The sequence below is a fragment of the Callithrix jacchus genome, chromosome 3 (genome assembly GCF_049354715.1).
Source record: "Callithrix jacchus isolate 240 chromosome 3, calJac240_pri, whole genome shotgun sequence".
NCBI classification, from domain to species: domain Eukaryota; kingdom Metazoa; phylum Chordata; class Mammalia; order Primates; family Cebidae; genus Callithrix; species Callithrix jacchus.
The window spans coordinates 185,975,829-186,003,178 of NC_133504.1; the positions used below are offsets into that span (position 1 = coordinate 185,975,829).

At 45.6% G+C, this 27,350-nt stretch overlaps 1 protein-coding gene across 10 annotated transcripts in view; it reads left to right on the forward strand.

The window, feature by feature from the left end:
- Positions 1-27,350, forward strand: part of EVC (EvC ciliary complex subunit 1) — a 105,255-nt gene that overhangs the window by 61,780 nt on the left and 16,125 nt on the right. For 9 of the 10 annotated variants that reach the window (XM_078367542.1, XM_078367543.1, XM_078367541.1 and 6 more), the window contains 3 exons: positions 13,199-13,411; positions 23,645-23,754; positions 26,763-26,973. In XM_078367542.1, the coding sequence (XP_078223668.1) occupies positions 13,199-13,411; positions 23,645-23,754; positions 26,763-26,973 (534 nt within the window). Of the gene's footprint in view, positions 1-478; positions 605-13,198; positions 13,412-23,644; positions 23,755-26,762; positions 26,974-27,350 lie in introns of those variants that run through there. The other variant, XM_078367544.1, reaches the window with a different exon arrangement.

Below are 27,350 nucleotides of genomic sequence, written 5' to 3' on the forward strand. Positions count from 1 at the left end.
GCTGGTGAGGGAGTGGGTACAGTGAGGTGTGTTCAGCCTTCCATCCCGTCCTTCACGGCTACTGGGAACTCAGTTTCCAGGGTTTCCCTGGGGTCCCCTTGGCCAAGAAGCCCTAACTGTGCAGTCAGTTGGCAGCTTAGAATTTTACTTTTCTTTCTCAGTCTGCTAACCCGTCACCTTGGGAGAGTTCGTTCATTCAGTCATTCAGTCATTCATTCATTCAACAAGTGTTGTTGAGCACAGCATTGTGCAGCACATGTGTGCTTGGGGTTGTAGCAGTGAGGCCAGTATAAGAGCAGCAGGGAAGCTGGGAAGGCAGGCAGGGAGGAAGGGGCAGACGGGGAAGGGATGAGGCCAGAGAGCTGCATCTTGGAGGGCTTTGCAGACCATCCCAAGATAGTTGCGTTGACTTCTGAGCAAGACAGGAAATCACCAGCGTGTTTTGAGCAGGGAAGTGACTTTCTTTATGTTTTACCAGGTTCACTGTGGTTTCCATGAGGAGGACAGACTCTAGGGGCAGAGGTAGCAGCGGGGAGCCCTGGGAGGAGACATTGCTGTGGCCCACAAAGGAGATGGTGCTGCCTGATGAGGCAGTGAGAAAGCCTGGGGCTTTGTGTCTGTTTGGATGGTCAATATCCCACCTCCACTCTGTCAAAGCAGAGGTAATAGGCCTTCTTCATATGGCTACCAAGAGGTTTAAGTAAGCTCACATGGGTAAAGCCTAAAGAAGAGTGTTGGGCACACAGTGACACTCAAAATGTATTCTTGGCAGGGCATGGTGGCTCACACCTGTAATCCCAGCACTTTGGGAGGCCAAGGTGGGTGGATCACTTAAGGTCAAGAGTTCAAGACCAGCCTAGCCAACAGGGTGAAACCTTGTCTCTACTAAAAATACAAAAATTGAGAACGATCCAAGATAGCCGATCGCTAACATCACGGGATTGCAGCTCTCAGTGAAGGCGCAGAGAACTAGAGGACGCCACACTTTCAGACAAATTCTGGTCGCTCACAGAGCAGAAGATCCCCAGTGGAGGAAACACACGGGTCGCCAGCACGACTCTTGTGGCCGGCACAGCGGTTCCGCCGGCACCTCGGCGCGGCAGCTCTCGGAGCAGAGTAAACAGGTTTGGAGGACCCGCACGGGCCCCCAGCACGACACCAGAGACCGGCGCAGCAGCTGTGATGGCACCTCGGTGCGGCAGTGCTCAGCGCAGAGTAAACGAGACTGGTTCCCCTTCTGACCGAGGTTTAGAGCCCTGGGAAGGCAGAGTCGCCTACTACGGACACAAGAAGGAAGCCAGACATGAGAATCCTGGGCAGAAAAGCACCATCAGTTTTAACGCCGCTGCTCTGGCCCTGGGAACTAACAACCTGGATGTCCACACAAGAGACCTAATCTGAAAGTTGGTAAATTCAAAGACAACAGGAGGATAAATTTACAATGACGGGAAGAAACCAGCGTAAAAAAGCTGAGAATACTCAGAGTCAGAACGCCTCTCCCTCTAAAGGTGATCACAGTTCCACATCAACAATGGAACAAGGCTTGATGGAGAACGAGCGCATCCCAATGACAGAATCACTCTTCAGGGAATGGATAATAACAAACTTCAGTGAGTTAAAAGAACATGTTGTAGCCCAATGTAAAGAAACTAGGAACTTTGAAAAAAGGTTTGATGAAATCCTATTGAGAATAGACAATTTAGAGAGGAGTATGAGTGAATTAATGGAACTGAAGAATACAATACAGGAACTCCGAGAAGTATGCACAGGTTTAAACACTCGAATTGTTCAAGCAGAAGAAGGGATATTAGAGGTCAAAGTCCAACTTAATGAAATAAAACATGAAGAAAAGATTAGAGAAAAAAGGATAAAAAGGAATGAGCAAAGTCTCCAAGAAATGTGGGACTATGTGAAAAGACCAAATTTACATTTGATAGGTGTACCTGAATGCGACAGAGAGAATGAATCCAAGCTGGAAAATACCCTTCAGGATATTATTCAGGAAAATTTTCCTAAACTAGCAAAGCAGGTCAACATTCAACCCCAGGTAATACAGAGAATACCACAAAGATATTCCTCAAGAAGAGCAACCCCAAGGCACATAATCGTTAGATTCACCAGGGTTGAAACGAAGGAGAAAATACTAAGGGCAGCCAGAGAGAAAGGTCATGTTACCCACAAAGGCAAGCCTATCAGACTCACAGCAGATCTCTCAGCAGAAACTCTACAAGCCAGAAGAGAGTGGGGGCCAATATTCAACATCCTCAAAGAACAGAACCTTCAGCCCAGAATTTCATATCCAGTCAAACTAAGCTTCACAACTGAAGGAAAAATAAAATCTTTTATGAACAAGCAAGAACTCAGAGATTTTATTACCACCAGGCCTGCTTTATAAGAGCTTCTGAAAGAGGCACTACACATAGAAAGGAACAACCAGTATGAGCCTTTCTAAAAATATACGAAAAAGTAAAGAGCACCAACATAAAGAAGAATTTACACCAACGAATGGATAAAACAGCCAATTAACATCAAATGGCAGTAACCCTAAATTTAAATCGACTAAATTCCCCAATCAAAAGACACAGTCAAAACCCAGTGGCATGTTACATCCAGACCTGTTTCACATGCAAGGATACACAAAGACCCAAAACAAAGGGATGGAGAAAGATTTACCAACCAAATGAAGAGCAAAAGTAAACAAATAAATAAATAAAAAGCAGGAGTTGCAATTCTCATATCGGATAAAATAGATTTTAAAGCAACAAAGATATAGTGGTAAAAGGACCAATGCAACAACAAGAGCTAACGATCCTAACACCCAGATACATAGAGACTTAGATTCAATGAGACAGAAAATTAATAAGGATATCAAGGACTCGAAGTCAGATCTGGAACAAGTAAATTTAATAAATATTTATAGAGCTCTCCACTTCAAATACACAAAATATACATTCTTGTCAATACCACATCACACCTACTCATAAGTTTAAATGAAACATTGATTGGCCATTATTAGTACCCAATTATTTTCAGAATAAAGCAATATTTCCATTCACCCTCCCTCTTTCTCTTCCTCTTTCTTCCTCTCCTTTACTCATTTTTTTTCTTTTTCTTTCCTTCTCTCAAAAAAAAAAAAAAAGAAATCAACTTGTAAACCTCTAGATCCAGGTCGGCAATGTCTCTCTCATTGCTTGATTTCCTTCCTTCCCTTCCCTCCCTCCCTCCCTCCCTCCCCCCCTCCCTCCTTTCTCCCTTCCTTCCTTTATCCCTTCCTTCCTCCCTACCTTCCTCCTTCCCTCCCTTCCTGCCTTCCTCCCTTCCTCCCCCCCCCAAAAAAAAAAGAAAAATACAATCTATTTTAAAAAAAAAGAAAACAAACAAACAAACAAAAAAATACAAAAATTAGCCGGATGTGGTGTTGGGTGCCTGTAATCCCAGCTACTTGGGAGGCTGAGGCAAGAGAATCGTTTGAGCCCAGGACATGGAGGTTGCAGTGAGCCAAGATTACACCACTGTACTCCAGCCTGGTGATAGTGCAAAACTCCATCTCAAAAATTAAAAAAAAAAACAAGAAGTATTCTCATTCACCATCATTGAATTTCTAGAGGCCACCCACATTCCTTGGCTCAGAGCCAGCTATGGCGCCACCCCTGCCTCTGCTTCCACCATCACATCTTCCCTGACTGTGACCCTCCCGCCCCTGACTGGGACCCTCCCGCTCCCTCATTCACTTATCAGAACCCTGTGATCACACTGGACCCAACTGGGTCAGCCAGGATCATCCTTCTGTCTCAGGGTCCTTAACTCAGTTCCACCTACGAAGTCTTTACCATGGAAGATTCCATGCTCAAAGATTCCAGGGATCGGGACGTGAACATCTTTAGGGAGATATTCTGTGTACCACAGAGAAAAACAGTACGTTTCCAAAGAGTGAAAGAAATTTGTTTCCCGAAGACAATGAAAACCCTGATTTTCTAGGCAGTAACCTATTGGAAGTAGATCTTAAGAGGACATAATAGAAGCCTGGGCCCCACAGACGTCCCCATCTCTGGGAAGCAGGTGTCTGTGGGCGCTGCAGGTGCAAATCAGTTTATGTGATTCTTTATTAGGCTTAAAGGGTGATATGCCATCACCAAGGATGCAGAGACTGAGAAAAATAGGCTGGACGAGTCTAATCTGCCTTTATAGAAACAGACTAAGGGAATGTGCCTTTTTATTTTCATTTACTACTGGGGTAAATGTGTTTTCTTTGCAGAAGTACAACTCACAGTGCCCTTGTATCACATGCTACCCCTCTTACCTTTTAGTAATTTTCACTACCATCTTACCTCCCTGCAAAGAGGTACAGAGGGGAGAAGAGTCATTCAGGAAGCAGACAGACCAGGTTGTGGACCCATTTCAGCTGCATGCCTGCTGTGTGGCCTAGTCTGTATCACTTAACCTCTCTGATTCAGGAATTCTCAGCTACCTTCCTTTTAAGTTCTTAACCATATGAAAGAGCCCACTTAACACCCCAAAATACCTCCTGTTGCTCTCAAGAAGTCTGATATCCTTAATCTGGCCCATCATGACCACGTAGCATGGTCCATGAGGCCCATCCAGGCTGTCCACAAGATGCTCCCAACTTGACCCACAATGCCTTCCTGGCCTGACCCACAAGGCTTCCACCCAAGCTGGCCCACAAGATCCACCTAACGTGGCCCAATGGGCCTGCCAGCCTGGCCCATGAAGTCCACACAACCTGGCCCCCTCGTCACCCTTCCGGGAGTTCTGTCCCTTGCTCCCTGACTTGGCTGGAGAGATGTCAGGCCAAACTCAGACATCTCTCAGTTCCCCCAGGGGTGCCCTTGCCCTTCCCACTCCAGTGCCTGACACTGTCTTCCTCCCTTCCCTGGGCTTTGCCTGGTCAGCTCGTTCTTGCTCTTTGAGTCACAGCTGAAATGTCACTTCTTTAGGGGAGCCCTTCTCTGACCTCTCCCCAGACCTGTCTGTCTTGGGACTTCCATCCTCCTGGTCATCACATGAGTCACAGCCTGTGGGGAGCATGTGTGCAATGTCTGACCCCCTGTTGGACTCTGAACTCGCTCCGGTCTAGGTCCACACCTGCCTCAGTCACTGCAGTGTCCCTGGCAGAGCGCTTTGCCTGCAGTAGGTGCTCAGGAGACATTTGCAAAATGAACCTCTGCATGCTGTGAGGAGAAGAGCTTTCACTGTGAGGACCCCCTCCAGCTCCTGCTGTCCAGGTGACTGTGATCACAGTCATGCTGTGTAACAGGACACCTGGAAACCCAGGGGCTGCAGAAAACAGTGATTTGCTCTCGTGGTCTGCAGCTTGGCTGGTGGTTGGCTGATCTTGGCCGGGCTTGATTAATGTGACTCGGCCTTGCTCCATGTCTCTCCTGTCTTCCTCCTAAGACCTGTGAACTAGGCTGGGCATGTTCTTCTCATAGCAATAGCTGAGGCCTAGCCTCCAAAGCAGCACACCGTCCTTCCGCCTCATTCTGTCAGCCAAAGTGAGTCACATGCCTGAACTTAGCATAGCGGGGGCAGGGAGGTGCTCCCCACTCACCCAGAGAAGTCCCTGCAAGGTTATGAGGCAAGGGGCGTGGGTACCAGGAGAGAGAGTGGGAGGCAGTGCGCTGAGCTGCCCACGTGTTTCTTGGGATCTCCCACAGGCAGGTGTCCTCCCCTCCTTTTTTAAGGGAGTTGGCCCATGGTCACGTTGCTGGTGGTTGGCCCAGCACTGCAGGTGCGTGAGCTTCTGCCTCTTGTTCAACCCACTTCCCATTTTTTTTTGAGACAAAGTTTTGCTCTTGTTGCCCAGTCTGGAGTGCAATGGCACGATCTTGGCTCATTGCAACTTCCGCCTCCCCGGTTCAAGCGATTCTCCTGCCTCAACCTCCCAAGTAGCTGGGATTACAGGCATGTACCACCACACCCGGCTAATTTTTTTGTAGTTTTAGTAGAGATGGGGGTTTCTCCATGTTGGTCAGTCTGGTCTTGAGCTTCTGACCTCAGGTGATCCGCTCGCCTCGGCCTCCCAAAGTGCTGGGATTACAGGCATGAGCCACCATGCCTGGCCCCCAGTTCCCATTTTTAAGAGACCCAAGCTCAACTGTGCTTTCCAGGACCCACTTGTCAGGGGAACCTGAGCGCACTCTGAAGTCATTAAATGCGCATCTTCAAAACAATCAGGTTACAGTCCCTGGGGAATGTTCTTGGTTCCTGTCATGAGGAACAAGACTCCCAGGGGCCAGGCCATGTCCAGGGCATCCAGAAAGACCCATTCCATGGACTCTGCCATTCCTCAGGGCATCTTCCACCCTGGCCACATCCTCGGCTTGCTTGAACCCCACCATGGCCTGCCGGGTCTCCTCTTGGCAGTGTGGCATTTGGGTCCCTTGTGTGATACTGGCCCCCTCACGAGCCCTCTGCTTCCCCAGTGCCCTGTACTTTAGCCCCACTGGGCCACCCACCCATTTCTGGCCTTGTACCTCTCCTCCCTTCCCTCCCTCCCTGCTCTCCCCTCCTCTTGCTTGCTTTTCAAACAACTGAACCAAAAACTGCCCCTGCTCAGAGGGAATTCTTCTCACCTCTTTCCCCCCAAATGCTTTGTTCCTAGAATGACAGTAGCAGTGGACAATGCTTCCTGAGAACCACACCCTAACTTCTCCAACTTTTATCTAATCATACTAGCTAGCATTTATTAAGTGCTTGCTGTGTTCTGTGAGCCTACCAATCCTTTCTAATCCTCCTAATCAGCCCTCAAAGCAGGAATTATCAGCCCCCTTTGACAGATAAGAAGACTGAGCCTTGAGTAGGTTAAGGAAGCTTTCAAAGGCTCCAGACTATGAGTACCTTCCCTGCCCCTAGTCCCTGCTCAGTGAGAAACCTGGGGAGGGCATCTGGTAGTTTGGATGAGGGTGTAGAGGAGACACCTGAATGAAGAGCAAGTTCAGAGTGAGCAGGTTGTCTTTGCCCGGGCTGTGTGTGCTTCGTTTGAGGGGAAGGGGGCATCCTCCTAAGCTTAGAGGGTGAGGCTCAGGGCCAGCCTCCATCCCCCACCAGAGTTCCCCTCCATCCTGACCCCTTTACACGTACTGGGAAAACAATAATGCAAATTAACTCTGGTTCTATTTCAGGCACAGAATAAATCAGTATCTCCCAAATGACACGTGCCAGCATTAGTGGGAAGCCATGTGTTTTATGACCTGTCAGACCATGCAACAAAAAATGCAAACGTGAGTCTTTCCAGGGAGCAGACAGGATCCAGCACATTTTTTATTAGAAGGAGGCTAAGCTAATGGACCGTATTGCTTTTACAAAGCTAACCTTTCTCTAATTTACAAATCCCAGCATGTATTTATGATTTGACAATTGTGAACCATAAAGAAAAAGGTTTGTCTCAACCTCTGCTATAGAATCAGAGAGTCAATTTACAAATCTGTCTGCTGGCAGAAAATTGGGATCCTTAGAGGCTGAAAAATAATGTCCATCCTTCCCATTCATTGAAACAATTTTTATTGTGAAATGTAACACATATGAATAAATAAAGCATAATCTTATGAATTAACAAATGATTATTGTAAAACATTTATGAAACCATGTAGAGCCAGAAAGAGAATGTACCTGAGACCCCAGAACACCCCCATGCCTCTCCCCATCCTAACACCCTCCCTGCTTCCAGAAGCCATCATCCTGCTGATACAGAAATCAGATCCCAGGTTTGATTTACAGTTGTGTGTCTCAGAGCACACCCCTGGACACTGTTGTGCAGCTTTGGCAGTTTTTGAACTTTATGTAAATGGAATCTTACAGCATGTGCCTTGTCCTATTGGCCTTCCACTCAACTTTATATTTGTGAGATTCATCTGGGTGGTTGTGTGTGGCAGTAGTTCGTTCATTCTTATTGCTGTGGAGTGTTCTGCTGTATAAATACAGCACCATACATTTGCCCATCCTACTGGTGATGGACTTTGGAGTCATCTTGTGTTAGCCGATTACACCTTGACTGGCATGAAGTTTCTTGTAGAAGCTGTGTGCCTGTATTTCTCTTGGATATACCGAAGAGTGGAATTTTGAATTAAGGAGTATGTGTAGCTTCAATTGATATCACATGTAGTTATTGGTTAAGATTTGGAATTTATAGGTCAATTTGAGGATCATTAATGTCTTTACAATATCAAATCTTCCAATCAAGATACATTATATACTGCATTTATTTAGGTCATATTTAATTTAGTTTTTCTTAATATTGCTTTGAGGTTTCCACCATTAGGTATAACATGTAATGTAGCTGTGTTTTTTTTTTCTTTAATCAAGTTAAAAAAGTTTCTTTCCATTCCTAATTTGCTAAGTGTGTTTCTCATGCACAGAAATTAAATTTTGTAAAATGCTTTATCTTCCTCTACTGAGGTAATCAGTGTAATATTTTTTCTCCTTTATTCTGTTAATTTGGCAAATTTCATTGATTCAGTAATGTTATTAAGTACATACAAATTTATAATTTTTTTCATCTTTCTAGTGAATTAAACCTTTTAGCATTAGGAAATGACCTCTTTGTGTCTAGTCATGTTTTGTTTTGTTTTTCTTAAAGACTATTTTTTCTGCTATTCATGTAGCAAAAAGTGACCCCGTGTTTACTAGGTACTGGCCATTCATTTATTCATTCATTCATTTATTCATTCATTCATTTACTCATTCATTCTTTAAAAATATTTACCTGAGTAGCATCAAGGTCATGGGCACTGGACCTCAACTGTCAGAACTGTGTGTAAACTCATACAACTTATTTAACTTCTCTTTTACATGTAGAGAGAGCCTCAGTTTCCTTGTTTGTAAATTTCTTCCATCAGTTTGGGAAATTTCATCTCTTCAAATATTGCTTCTACTCAGACTTTCCCTTCACTCCTTCAGAGACTCCAATTTAACATGTTGGACCTTCCCACTGTATGTTCTATGTCATTATCTTCTCCTCTGTATTTTCCATCCTTTAGTCTTTCCTTGCTTTGGGCTAGTTTCTTCTCGTCTATCTTCCGGTGTGCTAATTCTCTCTTCAGCTGCACCTAAACTGCAATTAAACCTTGAGTTCTTAATACTGAGTTCTTACTATTGGACAATATTTTTTCAATTTGAGAACTGCTAGTTGGTTCTTTTTAAACCAAGTAGTATTACTTTTTATAATTTCCAGCTCCTTACTTAAAGATTTAAGAGTGGCTTTCAACTTCACGAGCATGGTAAGCATTGATACTTTAAAGTTCGTGCCCTGTAATTACATGCTGACTTGTAATTATTTCTGAAGTAACCTGTGGGTTTGTTTCTGATGTCCATTGTTCATGTAGGTCCTTGATCATGTTACCTTATCTCCTCATATGTCTGTTTATATTTTGTTTACTACATTTCAAATTTATTTGTAGAAATATTTTCAAGTATACAATGAAACTGTCCTTCTCCAAAGAGGACTTTCCTTTGCTTTTGTCAGATATCAGCACCTCTAGTGATCCAGGGTCACCTTAATTCAAAGTTGGGGATTAAAATATCCTGGGCAATCTGAATAACTTGACTCTGGGTTACAGTATGTATAACCAGTTTGAGCTGGTTCCCTTCCATTTCACTAATATTTATTCAGTGTGGCTTTTTGGGTCCCAACCTTAAGTGTGGAATGGTTTACCAGGCCTCCACCCATAATGAATGATGAACTCAAATTTCATCATTCAGGCTGTCAAAAGACCTGCTCAGGCTTTCAGCCATCCCCTCTGAATCAACCAACATCCCCTAGGTAAAAGCAGTTTAAAGGCTGGGCATGCCCCTCCGGATGTGTCTTCTCAGATCCTGGCCCATGTACTTATCACAGTCTTGTTAGCTCTTTGCAACTTTCATGAAGATTTAATAATTATTCTGTCCACCTATGTTTTTCATTCACCCCCAGTGAAGGGATTGGTCCAAGTTATCTGGTTTGCCATATCAGAAATATCTCTAAATCTTTTAAAAGAATGTGGGTTCTATATGCCCTTGTCGTGATCACTATTCTGACCAAAGTCAGGGTTGGCTTTGAGCTTAAGAGTGTGGCATTCATTAGGTTGAATTAACATTGATTTGAATGAAATTTAACTTACATTCATTGAGCATAGCAAGTATGACCTAGAAACATACACCATACTAAATGTATGTGTGAGAATATGTTTATTTTCTTTTCAAAAAACCAATTATCCATGTAGGACCTTGGCTAAGGGTGTGAGTCTAAGAGTCCAATGGCCAGGACCTACCATCTATAAACTGTGTCCTAGTTACTCATTTTCTCTGTGCCTCAGTTTCCTCATTTGTAAAATGATGATTATAATAGAATGTCTTGATTGAACTGTTGTATGGATTGAGTGATATCACGCAAAACCGTGTTCTTGATTCTGGCAATGGTAAGAATTAATAACTGTCAATAATTCCATTTATTATCACCTGCCATTTGCTGGGCACTCTGCTAGGCCCCACAAATGCAAAGGTGGTAAGAAGAAACTCTGTGGTCTCGTCCATGAGAGGGGCAATCACACAACCAGTGCCTGCGAAGGGTGATGAGTGCTGGAGGGGCAGCAGCAAAGGAGGGGCACGTCTTCTGGGGCCTGTAAGACCCCTAGGTTCAGTGGTTCACTAGGACGGCTCACGGACTCAGCCTATAGTTGTACCCATGGCTGAGACTTACTGCAGTGGAAGGATTCAAAGCAAAATTAGCAACGGGAGAAGCTACAAGGGGTAAAATCCAGAGGAAACCAGGCACAAGTTTCCAGAATCCTCTCCCCGTGGAGTCACAGAGGTGGCACTTAATTCACATGAGTTGCGATAGCACGTGTGAAATGTTGTCTATCAGGGATGTTATCCTGAGCTTAGAGTCCAGGGTCTCTACTTGGATCAGTCATACAGGCACACCCACTTCCTGACATGTACCAAGAATCCAGACTCCAGGAAGGAGAGCAGATGTTCAGCTAAGCCACGTTGCACCTAATCAGACCCTGTGGTCAGAGGCCTTATCAGAAAAGGAGACCTCGAATTGATTTTTGGAACATGGTGGAGAGTTCCTGGGTAGAGAGGGGACGTGGTTGTTCTAACCGTGTTGGTGCATGGTGTGTTCAGGGACGGTAGGCAGGTGCTTGGTTGGGGAGGATATGAGATGCGGGTCCGGACCCTAGTGTGACAAAGCCGCTATTTCAGGGGCTGTGCTCATGGGGGATGACAGGTAAACTGTGGCTTAGATACTCTGCTGGGCTAACCAAACAGCTGGTGGGAGCCCAGGATCAGAAATCCCCATGTTAGTCTGAGTGGCCCAGGGAAGGCTCCAGAGAAGGGATTGTTTTGGAGGGATTGCAGGGTGAGGAGTCCATTGTAGGTGTGAAAGTGATGAGATTCCAGGCACAGTTGCCTATACCCATAATCCCAGCACATTGGGAGGTCAAGGCAGGCAAAGCCCTTGAGCTTAGGAGTTCAAGAGCAGCCTCAGCAACATAGTAAAACCCTGTCTCTACAAAAAAAAAAAAAATAATTACCCGGGCATAGTAGCATACTCTCCTATAGTCCCAGCTATTTGGGAGGCTGAGATGAGAGGATCACCTGAGCAGGAAGCTGAGGGCGTGATCACTCCCCTGAACTCCAGCCCAGGGGACAGAGAGAGATCCTGTCTCAAAAAAAACAAAAAGCATCTGCATAATGAAACATGCGATGAACTGCCATTTATGGGTGGATTAACACACACACCAAAAGCCACCTTTATGAACATCATATGCAGGGAAAGTACAGACAGGTAAACTGGAGAGAGGGGCACTGACTTCATGGGGGTGGCTGTGTGAGGCTGAGAGGGAGGGGAAAGAATTGCAGGAAGCCATGAAGAATTCCAGCTTAACCTATAAGGTTCCATGTTTTTCTGTCTGTTTGTTTGTTTGTGATATAGTCTCTCTGTGTCACCCAAGTTGGGGTGCAGTGACGTGATCTCGGCTCACTGCAACCTCTGCCTCCCAGGTTCAAGTGATTTTCCTGCCTCAGCCTCCTAAGTAGCTGCGATTATAGACATGCGCCACAACTAATTTTTGTATTTGTTAGTAGCGTCCGTGTTTCACCGTGTTTTGTTGGCCAGGCTCCCGACCTCAGGTGATCCTCCCAAAGTGCTGGGATTGCAGGCATGAGCCACCACACTCGGCTACCTATAAGGTTCCATGTTTAAATAAAAACAACAAAAAAGATGCAAATATCAGATCCATAGGTGTTTCATATTGTTATCTATGGTGTGGGTTTGTTTTTCATAGTTTTTAGAAAGATATTGGGGCAGGGGAGGTGGGATGAAGGCAACAGAATGAGATGGCTGGGGCCACCTCTGAGCTGCTGGAAGCCCTGCTGGGTGATCCTGAGTGTGAGGGGAACAGAGGTCTTCCACAGATCTGAGGTTTACAAAAATAACTCACCTAAGTATAGAGGGTGGAGGGGAAGACAGAGAGACCAGTGGGGATTGTGAAAATAATCTAGACAGCGACCAAGGGGAGGCCCAAATGGTTTCAAGGAGATGCCAGAGGTGAAGTGCTCACTGACAAAAGAGAGCAGGTGTGAGGCTTGGCTGAGTGGGGCTGATGGCTCTAAGGTGGCAGGTGTATCCCAAGACTGTGCGTGCATGTGGGGGGGGGACTGTGTCTATGTGCACAAGTATATATGAGTGTATTGTAATTCATGTGTGTATGTGTGCACTTTATGCATGGAAGTGTGTGGGAGTGTGTACATGGGTCGACAGGTGTGTGCATGTGTTCATGTGGATATGCATGTCTGTGTGCATGTGTGTATACTTGCATGTCTGTGTGCATGTGTATGTGTGCATGTGTGTGCAGGTGTGCATGTGCTCATGTGGATGTGCATGTGTGTATGTGTGGGTGTGTGAAGGTGCGCATGTGTTCATGTGGATGTGCATGTCTGCATGTGTATGTGTGCATGTGTGTATGTGCACGTGTCTGCATGCATATGTGTATGAGTGCATGTGCATGTCTCTGTGTGTACAAGTGTGTGTGCATGTGGGGGTGTACTTGTATGTGTGTATATGTGTATCTATGCATGCTTGCGTACGTGTGACTTCAGAGTTCCTGTCTGTGGATCTCCTTGTGTCTTGTGGGAGGCTTGAGGCCCCACACAGGGTCCTGCCATGACCTATAACCCCAGCTGTGACTCTTGGCTTCAGGAACTGTACTGCAGCACCATGGACACTTTCCAGAAGTTTGTGGACACCCTGTTCCTTCAGACGCTCCCTGGTGTGACTGGCCTCCCCCCGGAAGAGTGTGACTACTTGAGGCAGGAAGTCCAGGAGAACGCTGCCTGGCAGCTGGGGAAATCGGATCACTTCCGGAGGCAGCAGTGGAAACTCTTCCAGGAGCTCCTAGAGCAAGACCAGCAGGTGCGGGCATTTGGGAACCCAGGGGCTGGGGTCTGCATTTTAGAAGCACATGAAGAAGAGTGACAGATCTCACATCCTGAGCACTCACTAGTGCCTATTGTAGCTGCTATGCAGAGATGACTGTTGCCTCCCTTTCACAGCGGCCCACCACGGGGTGGGATGAGAGAGCAGAGCCCTCATCTCCCTCGACGGGAAGTCGGAGATCATACCTTCAGTTGATCAGTCAAGAAAGAGCAGTGAAGCATGTTCTTTAGAATGAGAGGAATAGGTAGCCAACCAAATGGCAGAAAGGAAAGAGGTTCGCAGGGAGTGGGCTCTGTGGGAGTGGGGGAGCTGCGTGCACAGGACTCCTGCTTTTCAGTGAGAGTCTGATTACTAAACCATGGATATATGCTGAGACACAATCATGACCCCCCAAAGATATCTACACTGTGTTCCCTTACACGGCAAAAGGCACTTTGCAGGTGGGGTTGAGTGAAGGATTTTGAGGTAGGGATGATTCTGGGTTATGCCAGTGAGCCCAGCATAATTGCATGGGTTCTTACAGGAGGCAGGCAGACGGGTGGGAGTCAGAGAAGGAGATTTCAGGGGCTAAGCGGAGGTCGGAATGGTGTGGCTGTGAACCTAGGAACTCTGGCTGGTTCTAGAAGATGGGAAAGTCAAGGAGCGCATTCTCCCCATAGCCTCCAAAAAAGAACACAGCCCTGCTGACACCTTGGTTTTAGCCCATTAAGTCCCATTTTAGCCTTCCGTCCTCAAGACCGTAGGAAAATAGATTTGTGTTGTTTTCAGCCACAGCTGTGGCAATGTGTAACAGCAGCAATAGGAAACTAATACAAAACACTGATTTTTTTGTTTTTGTTTTTTGGGTTTTTTTTTTTTTTGAGATGGAGTCTCACTCTGTTGCCCAGGCTGGAGTCCAATTGGTGCAATCTCAGCTCACCACAACCTTTGTCTCCCAGGTTCAAGCGATTCTCCTGCCTCAGCCTCCCTATTACAGGTGCGGGCCACTACACCTGGCTAATTTTTGTATTTTTAGTAGAGAAGGGGTTTCACAACCATGTTGGCCAGGCTGATTTCAAACCCCTGGAACCACGTGATCCACCCACCTCAGCCTCCCAACGTGCTGGGATTACAGGCGTGAGCCACTGTGCCCAGCCCACATTGATTTTATCTTTAAAAAATTCAACTGTTAAAGAAAAGAAGGCATTTCCAAATTCAGCACCCCCCAAGACTGCCTGCATGTCCTGTCTCCCATGCCTTCTGCCCTCTAGAAGCTGTGAAACTAACATCCTTACTCTTCATAACCCTTACAACTAGCCATGGCTGAGTGACACTGCTCTGGCCTTTGAGACAAGGCAAAGGGCTTCTCTTTCCTGATACAAAAGCCAGTTCTGCTTGGAGCAGCCCACTTCTTCATTGTCCCATTCTTCCTTCCTAGAACACACGGGGAGGCCTGGAGGTGCATCAGCCTTGCGCTGCCTTTGAGGCAGCCTGTGTGAACCTGGTGGGCTCCAGATGATGGAGCAGTAGGGGCAGCCCCGAGCCCCTGGCGGTGCTGTTAAGCCATTGCGCAGCCCTGAACCGCCCACCCCTGGATGCTTATTGTCAGAAACAAACCCTGTTTCTTTAAGTTGGGTTTGCAGTTAGTTACAAAAGACCAATCTGACTGAAGCATCTAAAAGAGTTTTCCTGAAACAATTCCTTGGAGCAACGGAAAGTACATAATAGATAGAGGAAAGCATTATGCAAACACATGACCACTCACAGCTGTGGGGACAGGCACAGGGCCTAGTTACCTGCCCAAATCAATTCTTAGACCTCCTTCTAGTTCATTCAGTCCTCTGGCAGTGGCATCCAGTTGCCCCATCATAGGTGACTTGTCCATCTCCTGCATTTGGCTATGAGTCCCTTGAGGACAGCAACCCTGATTTTCATCTTTACACGCCTATTCAAAGCCCAGTGGCTGCAATATGGTAAATGCCCAGGAAAACTAGTTCCATTTCCAGCAACAATAGTGCAGCTTTGGAAATGACTACAGCATTGCCGTTGCCCTGTATTCTTCTAAGGGATCTAAGTGAAGCTGAATTCATCCAATTCATTCCAAATACTGGGCTGCAGACCAATTCATTTATAGTCCCTGAGGAGGGAGGAGGACCTGGGCCTCAGTGTCTTAGAAACCAGGTGAGCCTAAGGGGCCTCTGAAGTGGACCCACTAAATAAGTGTAGGGGCCTTTTAGAGACCACTGTGGTTTTGCCAGGCCCCTAACCTCAGAAGCCCAAGACATGGGTTTGAGCCAGAGCAGACACATTAATGAGCTGTGTGACTTTAGCCAGTGAGTTGACCTCTTGCAACTCTGTGACTTTACACGACTTGGCTAAAAATGCCTCAGAGCTCCAGCTTCTGTGTGAAAACTAAGGGTCACAACACCCAGGTGATTGCTGTGAGATAATGCGAGTTAAGATCTTTTGCACAATATCCATCGATCATGTAATGCTATTGACAGTGAAGGAATCCAGAGTCTCACCTGTGATAAGACACCTGTGATTCATCTAAAACTCTCTGGTTATGAGTCTCAGGTTATTTTAGGCAAATAGTAGACTATCCACAGCTCTGTTTTTTATATTTTACTTTGTGAGCATATGATTGTGAATTTTTCTTGGCATGTGGGGAGGGTTTGGTTTCTGGCTGAGTTTTGCATGCAGGAAGCAGCAGAAGAGTTAATGACCTCATCAACTGATTATATACCTATGACCCAAGACTGTTTTCTCAAGGTGTGTATGTCATAGTTAATTTACTGATTATTTAATTGCCTTAAATTAACAGACGATAGTTAGAGATCCACTTGCCATGTTTCCCCATCGATAAAAAAATGAGAAATGAACTCTCTGCAGTTCAGATGAATATTAATCACGAGAAGAAAAGCACCAACAAAGCTATTTATGGAAAATCAAAAACACATCAACTGCAAATTGCCTTTCCCACATTGTTTTCTATCCAAAAAGGCCTTGGTAGTTTCATATCCCTGTGCTCGGGGAAGTTGTTAAAAATTATGGACTTTGTGAATTACGCTGTTGGAACAGGTTGTAGAATGCTGTTTCTCAAGACTTAATCTGCTCTAATGCAGACTTCTGGGCTTCTCCCAGTGCCCTTGCAGTGGGCAGCCATAATGGCCCCCCAGGAGGCCCACACCCTAATCCCTAAAACTCATGACTATGTCTGCTTACAAGACCGTGAGATGGGGATATTCTCCTGATGATCCGGCTGGGCCCCATGTCATCACAAGGGTCATTATAAGTGAAAAAGGAGCCTCAGTGTCAGAGTAAGGCAGTGAGGAAGACTCTGCAGCCCTTGCTGGACTTGAAGATGGAGGAAGGGGCTGTGAGCCCAGGAATGCAAGTGCCCTCTACGAACTGGAAAAGGCAAGGAAAGGATCCTGCCCCAGACCCTCAGGGACGAGTGCAAAGCTGCCGATGCTCATTTCAGGCTTCTGATCTCCAGCAGTGGAAGGTAATAAGCGTTGTTTTCAGCCACCAAATGTGTGATAATTTGTTACAGCAGCCACAGGAAACTAACACACCAGTGGGTAGTTGTGGGGCAGGGAATGTGGCAGTTGGTACACTCCTGAGCATGACAGTAAGGAACACCAGTGCTAGAGGCAGTCTGTCTGAGTTTGAATCCTGGCTCCCCACCTCACTCTCTACACCCCATTCCAGGCAGTTTCCATCATTTCGTCACTGAGTCTTGCTCTCACCACCGTGTGCCAAGCTCTCAGGCCTCCCTCCTCTTACTGGAATCAGTGGTTGTGTTTGGCCAAGTTGGTCTCTTCCCTCCTCCTTGAAACACCTGCTTGACTCTTGCTTCTCCTCCCACCTCACTGGTTTCTGCTTCTCAGTCTCCTGGTCCCCTCCCAGCTCCTTATTTTCTGAAAACTGAAGAGCCCTGGGGTGCGGTCTGTAGCCCTCTTCTTTATCTGCATGCACTGTTTCAGTGATCCCATCCAGTCACACAATGTCTGCATTCATTTTCTAATGCTGCATAACAAGTAACCAGCAGCTTAAAACAACATGCATTTATTATCTCTCAATGTCTGTGGGTCAGAGGTCCAGGCAAGGTTTAACCAAGCCCTTTGTTCAGGGCCTCTCACAAGTCCACAGCCAATCCCTGGGCTGGGGCTGGGGTCTCATCTGAAGGTGTGACTGGAGAAGAGTCACTTCCGTGCTCACTCACATGGCTCTTGTCAGGTTTTAGTTCCTCGAGGGTCGTTAGACTGAGAGCCAACAGCTTCCAAAAATATACCCTCAGCTCAGGATCATTCCTGAACTCAGCTCTACACGAAGTCTCCATTTAGATGACTGCTAGATATGAGAAGTTGGTGTGTCAAAAATAGCTGTTGCTCTTCCTGCCAACCTGCCTTACCCACAGCCTTCCTCCACTTTTCTACTAAATTGGGGCAAAAACCTTGGGGTCATCCTTGACTCCTCTTTCTTTCACACCCTACATTGGTTGACAAGAAATCCTATTAGTTTTGCGTTCATTCTAAGCCTGAATGTCTAACCACTTCTCGGCACCTCCCGTCTTAGCACCCTGGCCAAAGCCACTGTGCCTCTCGCCTGGGTTATTGCAACAGCTGACCAGCTGCTCTGCCTCCATTCTCAACCCTCCAGCCAGAGTGATACTTTTAAGATAAGCTTGTCCGACATGCATGCTGCATGCATTCCAGGATGGCTTGGAACGCAGCCCAACACAAACTTGTAAACTTTCTTAAAACATCATGAGGGGTTTTTTTTGCATTTTTTTTTAGCTCAGGCACTGTCATTCATGTTAGTGCATTCTCTGTGTGGCCCAAGGCAGTTCTTCTTCTTCCAGTGTGGCCCAGGGAAGTTCAAAGACTGGACACCCCTGTTTTAAGATCCTATTTGCCACTAATTTTTAGGATACACATTTAAAAATATTTTAACATCCCTGAAATCAAGATGCATTTTACCTTAATTGGCAGTGACTTTTCTCTCTTAGTGATACTGAAAATAATTGGGCATGTTACGGTCATAGCACAGTAGATGTGACAGGGGACACTGAGTCACATCATGCTGCTTCTCTGTGCAGAACCCCCAGCGGCTTCTCATTTCACACAGCGTTTATAAAGCCAGAGTCCTCACCACACTCTGCGAAGCCCACCACATTAGGCCCTGGCTGCCCTCTGACCCTACCTGCATGCTTCCCCAGGCCCCAATGGTTCCTTGAACCCCTCTGGCTTTCTGGGCGTGCTCCGGCCTCACTCTGTCCTGCTCTGGGCCTTGGCTCCCTTGTCGCTTTCACAGCGAGGCCTACTCTGATCATGCTGTTTAAAACTGCCATCCCCACTTGCCCCCAACACTCCGGTGTTTGCCTCAGGAGTTAATTTTAGAGCTCGCCCCACCTAATAACCCTCCCTGTTTCCAGGAGGACACTACCAAACTTTCAGCACATACTAGGCATCCATTAGTAGCTCTTCCCTTTCTCCCCATAATACACAAAAGTTTGAGACAAAGAGTAAAACTTACCGGAGGCCACTGAATGACATGGTAGCGACGACCAGCACTCTAGCCCGAGGAACAGCTCTTCTGAATGTGAGCATTTACCAGCCTGCATGTGATAATGCTGAAGAGGTTTGTGTGACACCTGCAGGCAGCGTCTGGTCCAGGTCTTGGCCTTATCAATCATCGTTGAATCCTGTTGCTAGTTTGAGCTGCATTCTCAAAACACCCAGCAAAGACCCCTATATACTTTAGTGACAATGCAAACTCACCCGTCAAAGAATGAAGACTGGCCAGGCACGGTGGCTCACTCCTGTAATCCCAGTACTTTTGGTGGCTGAGGAGGGTAGATCACCTGAGGTTGAGAGTTTGAGACCAGCCTGGCCAACATGGTGAAACCCCACTCCAGGCGGTTTCCATCATTTCGTCATTTTTTGTAAAAATACAAAAATTAGCCAGGCGTGGTGGCATGTGCCTGTAATCCCAGCTACTTGGAAAGCTGAGGCAGGAGAATTGCTTGAACCTGGAAGGCGGAGGTTGCAGTGAGCTGAGATTGCACCACCTCACTCAAGCCTGGGCAACAACAGAGTGAGACTCCAATCTCAAAAAAAAAAAAAAAAAGACTGCAGAATTTTCTAGAATGTTCTGGTTTCCCTAGCACTCTAACAGATTATTGTATACTCCTCACAAGAGGGGTCAGAGATGGGATTTAATGAACTGTTCCAGTAGCACAGTGCAGTTTTGTGAGAGTTAAGTGCAAGTGTTAGGAATCACAGCATCCACCAGTACTGAAGTCTAGGCTGCAGGTACTTCCATCCAGGCCTGTGTTTTATCTGCATTCCAAATGCAGCATGCACCATCTCCAGGCTGCCAGAGGTACAGCCTTTTAAAAAGCCATAGAAAAGGGAAGAAGCCTCTCTCACCTTAAGGATGGAGTCCTTGGTTTTATCATCGTCTTGCTGAGTTAGGTGCATCACCTGGTGATGTGAGATCGTCAGGGAGGAGCATGGTGGATTTAGAAAATATGTGAGCCTTTGGGAGGCCGAGGCGGGTGGATCACGAGCTCAAGAGATTGAGACCATCCTGGTCAACAAGGTGAAACCCCGTCTGTACTAAAAATACAAAAAATTAGCTGGGCATGGTGGCGCATGCCTGTAATCCCAGATGCTCAGGAGGCTGAGGCAGGAGAATTGCCTGAACCCAGGAGGCAGAGGTTGCAGTGAGCCGAGATCGCGCCATTGCACTCCAGCCTGGGTAATAAGAGCGAAACTCCGTCTTTAAAAAAAAAAAAAAAGAAAATATGTGAGCCTTGGAGACATAAAGATGTAAATTTCAGTTCCTGCCCCACTGTTTATTAGCTGTGTGACACCTGCCTCGGCCTCTCAAAGTGCTGAGATTACAGGTGTGAGCCACCATGCCTGGCCTCATTACTATAATTTTCATTCATAAAGTATAGTTTCTCAGTGTCTTGTCCTGTTTCATAGTGTCTTGTTTTAAGGGCTGTTAATCCCCTCTGTTTTCAAAAAAACACATGTTATGAGCACATTCTAATGTGTAATCTCAGCACTTTGGGAGGCCGAGGTGGGTGGATCACCTGTGGTCAGGAGTTCAAGACCAGCCTGTCCAACATGGTGAAACTCTGTCTCTACTAAAAATACAAAAAATTAGCTGGGCATGGTGGCAGGTGCCTGTAATCCCAGCTACTTGAGAGGCTGAAGCAGGAGAATCACTTGAACCTGGGAGGCAGAGGTTACAGTGAGCCGAAATCTTACAGGAGATCACTCAGCCTGGGTGACAGAGCGAGACTCCGTCTCAAAAAAAAAAAAAAGATAAGAAAATTATAATAATGAAAACAGAAATCTAATTGGATTAATAGAATAGCAGATTAAATTGAGGCTAAAGAAACAGTGCGTGAACTAGAAGGTAAATGTGAGAAGGTGGTTCCAGAAAACACAGCTCAGACATGTAAAGAGACGGAAAATGTGAAAGAAGAGACATGGAGAACAGGATGACAAAATCCTATAGGAGTAGAACATATCTTATTCTGTAGAAACAGGCAATTGTAAAACAGTAAAGGAGAACAGAGGGAGTGATGGAAACAAGAAAGAATACTGGGCAAAGGAACAGTGATAATTCAAACAATGAAGAGTTTAGAAAACAGCACAGAACCAAAATCATGGAGATCAGTATCCGGGAAGGCAGAGAGAACCCTGGAATCATGTTTCTCCTAGTCTGGAGGAGGGCAGAAGTATTAACTTTATGTTTACAAGTTAAATATGCAACTTAAAAACTGAAGAGTAACCACGTGGGAGAGAAAGGAGCAGCCCCTCCCACCCAGAAACTAGCCTGTTACTCGCAGCTGGACCTGGGTGTTTGCCGACTGAACAACCAACCACCGAGCATCAACCCTGGATGAGGCCCCTCTGTGACATGAAGGACGGAGCCAAAAATGACACCACCCTGCAACCACATCTGAACGCAGACCAACCGAACATTGTCCAACTCCCCGCCCCTGAAATGCCCAGACACCGCGTCCTGGCTGAGCCAAGCCTGGCTTCACTAAGCCTTCCCCAAATCACCTCCCACAGCCCACACCTGGGCCTTTCGCGCCCCTCTGCACATTCTCCCTTGCCGCACCAGGTGATAAATCAATCTGTTCAGCCACAGGGGAGCTCTGACGGTCTTTGCAGTGCATTCACTGAGTAAAATAACAAAACAGAATATATGACTTCCAAAGTAGAGAAAAAAATGACCCAGAATACAGATTAGAGATCTAAAGAATGATGAATCCAATTGTTGGAAATAGATGCTCGCTCTGTGCGGCAAAGAAAAATTAGCACTGAGACAAGGGATCTTTTAGCAATGCAATTTTTACTTCCTGGACTGCAGGAAGGGTACCCTTGCTAGCCATTGTGCCATGAGAGTACAAGGAACAAAAGAAAACATACAAATTTATCCCTTACTCATGTGGGGTTGTCCTTACTGCTGTGTGTGATCTCCGTTGACTGGAGCCAGACCTCACAATCTAAACTAAAGCCCAATTGACCAACAACTTAAAACTTTTCTAAACAGGTAAAAGCAATGGAGAGCTGGGACATGCCTGTGAGCACGTCCAGCACAGATATCTTGGTTAAAGTACAAGGGCATAGAATGTACTACGTGCCTGTAAGCACGGCGTGTCTAACAGCTACCTAGGAGAGGGCTTCACAAAGTTATTAGCACAGTTATTCTTTAACAAGAAAAGAAACCTTAAAAAGGAACTTTTCTACTTCCCACACCAATAAAAGATAAAAACAAGTTGAGAACGTTTCATAATATCTACAAAACACAAGATTAGATGGTGGGAATAGGTCCAAGCATACCATTAGTCACAGTGAAAACCAGCAGATCCATTTAAATTGCTAAAAAACACATTTTCTAATCTAGCCATGTGGCATTACAGGAGACACAGCTAGATAACCAAAAATTAGAAAGTCAAAAGGCAAACAATATCTCAGGCAAATATCAAGCAAAAGAAACTGCATGATACTAAGATCTAACAAACTATACATTAGGTAGAAAACGTTTTGGGGGGATAAAGAGAATCATTACATTGTGTAAGAGGAACATACAACAATTTAGCCACAAAATACATAAAGCAAAATTTGACAGACTTGAAAGAAAAGATGAACAATGGATACCATGATGGAAGATTTTAATACCCCGTCTCACAGAAGGTAGCAGACTGGCCAGACGGCCATGAAAGATCTGTCCTGAACAGCACAATCAGCAAGGGTGAGCGGACACTCCTCCATCGAATTGTGTGCACCGTATTTGTGGATAATTCGAATGTCCCTATTGAAAACCCGAAGAACCTACAGACAAACGGTCACAACTATGAAGATTGCTCTGAAATGTCACCACATACAAAATCAGTCCCAAACCAGGAGATTTCCTTCATACCAGCAACACCCAGCGATAAAGAAAGATCATCTTCAGAATAAAAGCCACCAGATGCCTAAAAATAGGTTCACCGATGTGTAGAAGAGCTTAAGGGAGACACTTATAAAAAGTTATTGAAAGTGTAAAGAAAAATGGGAGCAATGGCATGTTTTGGGGTGGAAAGCCCAATTTTGCAAAGATGGCGATTCTCTCCAAATTGATCTGTAAAATCAACCCAATTATGAGAAAATTCTAGTCTTTTTTTTCCCCTAAACTTGACCAGCTGATCCTAAAAGTCATATGAAAGGAAAAGCAACCAAGAACAGCTAAGGCAGCTTTGAACAAGAGGGTGAGGGAGGATTGGCTCTTGCTGCACTGGCATTTGACTGCTACAACATTAGCAAGTGTGATGTTGGTGCAGAAATAGACAGACCAATAGAACAAAATAGAGAACCTGGGACAAGATATGTGTGTATATGTTAATTAAACAAGACAAGGTGGCGCTGGAGGAAAGCCAGAAAAAAATGAATTATGTAATAACCAGGGTTGGGACAAATAATTATCCATTGATCCAGAGAAAATTAGACCCCTTCCTCACTACACAGAAAACAAATTTTAGATACTTTGATTAAAAATGTTCCTATTTGCGTTTTTCCTAAATGCAAATAGGAGAGATTTTATGCTTTTAGAAGAAAATAAGGTAGAAAATATTAATGAAATTGAGGCAGAAAGGGATAAAAACAAAACAAAAAACAAGTAACCACCTACCCGCTCTGTCCCTCTGCCCCGGTTCAGGCGTGGATGGAGGAGTGTGCGCTGTCCAGCGTGCTGCAGACGCACCTGCGGGAGGACCACGAGGGCACCATCCGTGGCGTCTTGGGCCGACTGGGTGGCCTCACTGAAGAGTGAGTACAGCTCTCTGAAGGCCTGGGGCTTGTGTCCTGCATGATGCTCTGTCCACCCTCAGCGTCCTCATCTGCACAGTGAGCACACTGACTGCCCCTCACCTTCCTTTGGATATAAATGACTTAATGTTTCTTAGCCTCAATTTCCTCATCTATAAAATGGGCTAATGAGACCTACTTCATAGACTCGTCTTCATAGGAACTTTTTTAAACAGCCTTTTGCAGGTATAGTATACATACACTTATTTTTGAGTATAATTCAATGATTTTTAGTAAATTTACTGAGTTCTACCCCTATTACCACAATCCAAATTTAGAACATTTCTGTTACCCCCCAAATTGCTATTGATCACAATTGTAAAACGTTCTCTTGTGTCCAGTTGCAGCCACTCTCCAATTTATTATCAATTTTTATATTCATTTTTCACATTTTTGCTATAACTATTAGTGCAATATGGTCTTTTCAATTTGCTAGAAAGTGATTTTTCCTTCTTTCGTATAAACACACACACACACACACACACACACATATATGTATTTTTTTTTGAGATAGAGTCTCGCTCTGTCACCTGGACAGGAGGGCCGTGGCACAATCTTGGCTCACTGCAACCTCCCTCTGCTTCCAGGGTTCAAGCAATTCTCCTGCTTCAGCCTCTCAAGTAGGTGGGATTACAGGTGTGAGCCACCATGCCCAGCTGAGAAAAAAATATTTGGATATAGCTATTTTTTAGTTTTATTTTTCAATTTTTATTTTAGATTCAGAGGGCATATGTGCAGCCTTGTTACAAAGGTGTATTGCATGATGCTGAAGATTAGGGTGCAGCTCCCATCACCCAGGCAGTGGGCACAGCACCCATAGGTCATTTCTTAACCCTTGCCCCCTTCTTGTAGTCCCCAGTGTCTGTTATTCCCATCCTTATATCTGTATGTGCCTCATGTTTAGCTCCCACCTGTGAGAACATGCAGTATTTGTTTTTTTGTGTCTGCATTAGTTTCCTTAGGATAATGGCCTCTGGCTGCATCCATGTTACTGCACATAACATGATTTCATTCTTTTTATGATTTATGACTGCATAGTATTCCATGGTGTACATGTACCACATTTTCTTTATCCACTCCACCATTGATGAGCACCTAGATGGATTTCCTGTCTTTGCTTTCGTAAATAATGCTGCAGTGAACATATAAGTGCATGTGTCTTATTGGTCAAATTTATTTTCAATTTCTTTTCCTCTGAGTATTGAGACAACTGTTTTTTTAGTTGTCCAGCCCTTTCCAGAAACCAAATTGTGTATACCATCAAGAAGTAAGTGTCTAGCTGTGAAATTGGATAATACAGGAGAAACATCAGAAGAGCATGGTGGCCGGGTGTGGTGGCTCACACCTGTAATCCCAGCACTTTGAGAGGCTGAGGTGGGCAGATTGCTTGAGCTCAGGAGTTCGAGACCATCCTGGGCAACATGGTGAAACCCCATCTCTACTAAAATACAAAAAATTAGCCTGGTGTGGCAGTGGGCATCTGTAGTCCCAGCTACTTGGGAGGCTGAGGCTTGAGAATCGCTTGAGCCCCAGTGGCAGAGGTTGCAGTGAACTGAGATCGCGCCATTGCACTCAAGCACGGGCTACAGAGTGAGACTCCATCTCAAAAAAAATAGAAGATAATGGAAGCATAAGTAGTCTTGGACCAGGGAGACCTGGTGAGCCATACTGAAGGCAACAGAGAGTGATTGGGAGATTTGTCTAGCCTGAAAACCTGTGTCTTTTAATTGTATTAATGTTTAGTCCATTTATGTTTAATGTAAATCTTCATGCTGATATATATTTGGGTTTTTGTATCAGTTTATGGAAATTCTCAGCTGTTTTCTCTTAAGATCTTCCCCTGCCCATTCTCTCCCTCCTCTCTTTCTGGGACTCCAGTGACAGAAGTTATGATGGTTTTCCACCTTATCCCATATGTCTTTTACATGCTACTCTGTATTTTTTATTCTTTTCTTCTCTGTGGTTCAGCATGGATATTTTCCTTTGAGATACCTTCCATCCACTCTCTCTTCAGCCATATTTTATCAGGTACCGAACTCCTCTCTTGAGTCGTTCATGTCAGTTATTGTGTTTTCAGTTCTAGGATGTCCCTTTGATTCCTTGTGTAGTTTTCTGGTTATCTGCTGAAATTCTTCATCTTATTTAGTTTCTGAAACGTATTGATCATAATTAGTGTAAAGGTCGTGTCTGACTATTCTGTTTTCTGATATCTGTGGGCATGTTTCTGTTGTCGGTTTTTCTCTTTATTTTCAGTTAATTCTCTTCTATTTGCATGTCTGGTTGTTTTTATTGGATGATGACCGCTAAGCGTGAAAAACTGTAGAGCTAATTCAAGACTTCAAATGATACGATCTTCTTTCAGAGGATTTATGTTACTTCTAGCGGGAATTGCGGATAGGGGTAGATTCACTCCAGCCATACTGGAATTTAGTTGATTCTGAATTAGATCTTTGTGGGAAGTGACTTTTTTTTTCTAGCATGAAGGCACCCACCAAAAAGCCTGGAGTGTTTGCCAGCCTCTCCTTGCAGGCTGACTGTCAGACCTCTGTTCACCTCTCAGCCTCTCAGCAGACGCCTCAAGTTATACAACCAAATGAGCCTCTCTGGAAGACTGAAGTTTTACATGCATCACTGAAGTAGGAACTCAAATATAGCTTAAGATTTCTGCTTTGGATGTGCTGATTTTGAGTTACATCATTAATTTGAGTGGCTGTATACCCTAGGCTGCCATACACATGGATTGGACAGCTGGGCAGGAGATGATGAGGTTGAAAAGATTAATAGACAAGCAGATGGCAGCGGGGTGCCCAGGAGGCACCCGGGCCTAAGTGGACGGCAGCGGACGGTGGTGATTCCAATCTGCTTCCTTTTGGAGGGGCTCCCTGTGGGCTGTAGCTGTTTGCAGGGGAGCTTCTCACTGGCTCCGTGAAGCCAAGAGCATCGACCTCACCCCCACCTGCTTTTCTCAGGTCCACGCGGTGTGTCCTACAGGGGCATGACCTGCTTCTGCGCTCAGCCCTCCGGAGGCTGGCACTCCGCTGCAGCGCCCTGGCCACGCTGACGCAGATGCGGCTCTCGGGGAAGAAGCGCCTCCTGCAGGAGCTACGGGAGCAGCATGCGCTGGAGCAGGGGTCCTCCCAGTGCCTGGATGAGCATCAGTGGCAGCTACTCAGGGCCCTGGTAAGACCACCTATTTCAGACAGGTGGTGCCCCTGCAGCAGCCCCCAGCTTCTAGCAGGTTTGCCAGAACCCAAATTTTACCACCCCCAGTACTGCAGGGTAGGATATTCATTTGCTGAGGCTGCTGTAGCAAGGTTCCACAGAATGTGCGGCTTACACAGCACACATTCCCTGCTCACCATCCTGGAGGCGAGTTCTGAGATCCGGGTGTGGGCTGCTGATTCTGAGACCGCTCTCCTTGGCTTGTAGATGGCCGTCTTCAACCTGTGTCCTCCAGGTCCTTCCTCTGTGGGTGTCCAATCTCTTCTTGTAAGGACACCAGGTATACTGAATCTGGGCCCATGCTAATGACCTCTTTACCTTAATCACCCCCTCAA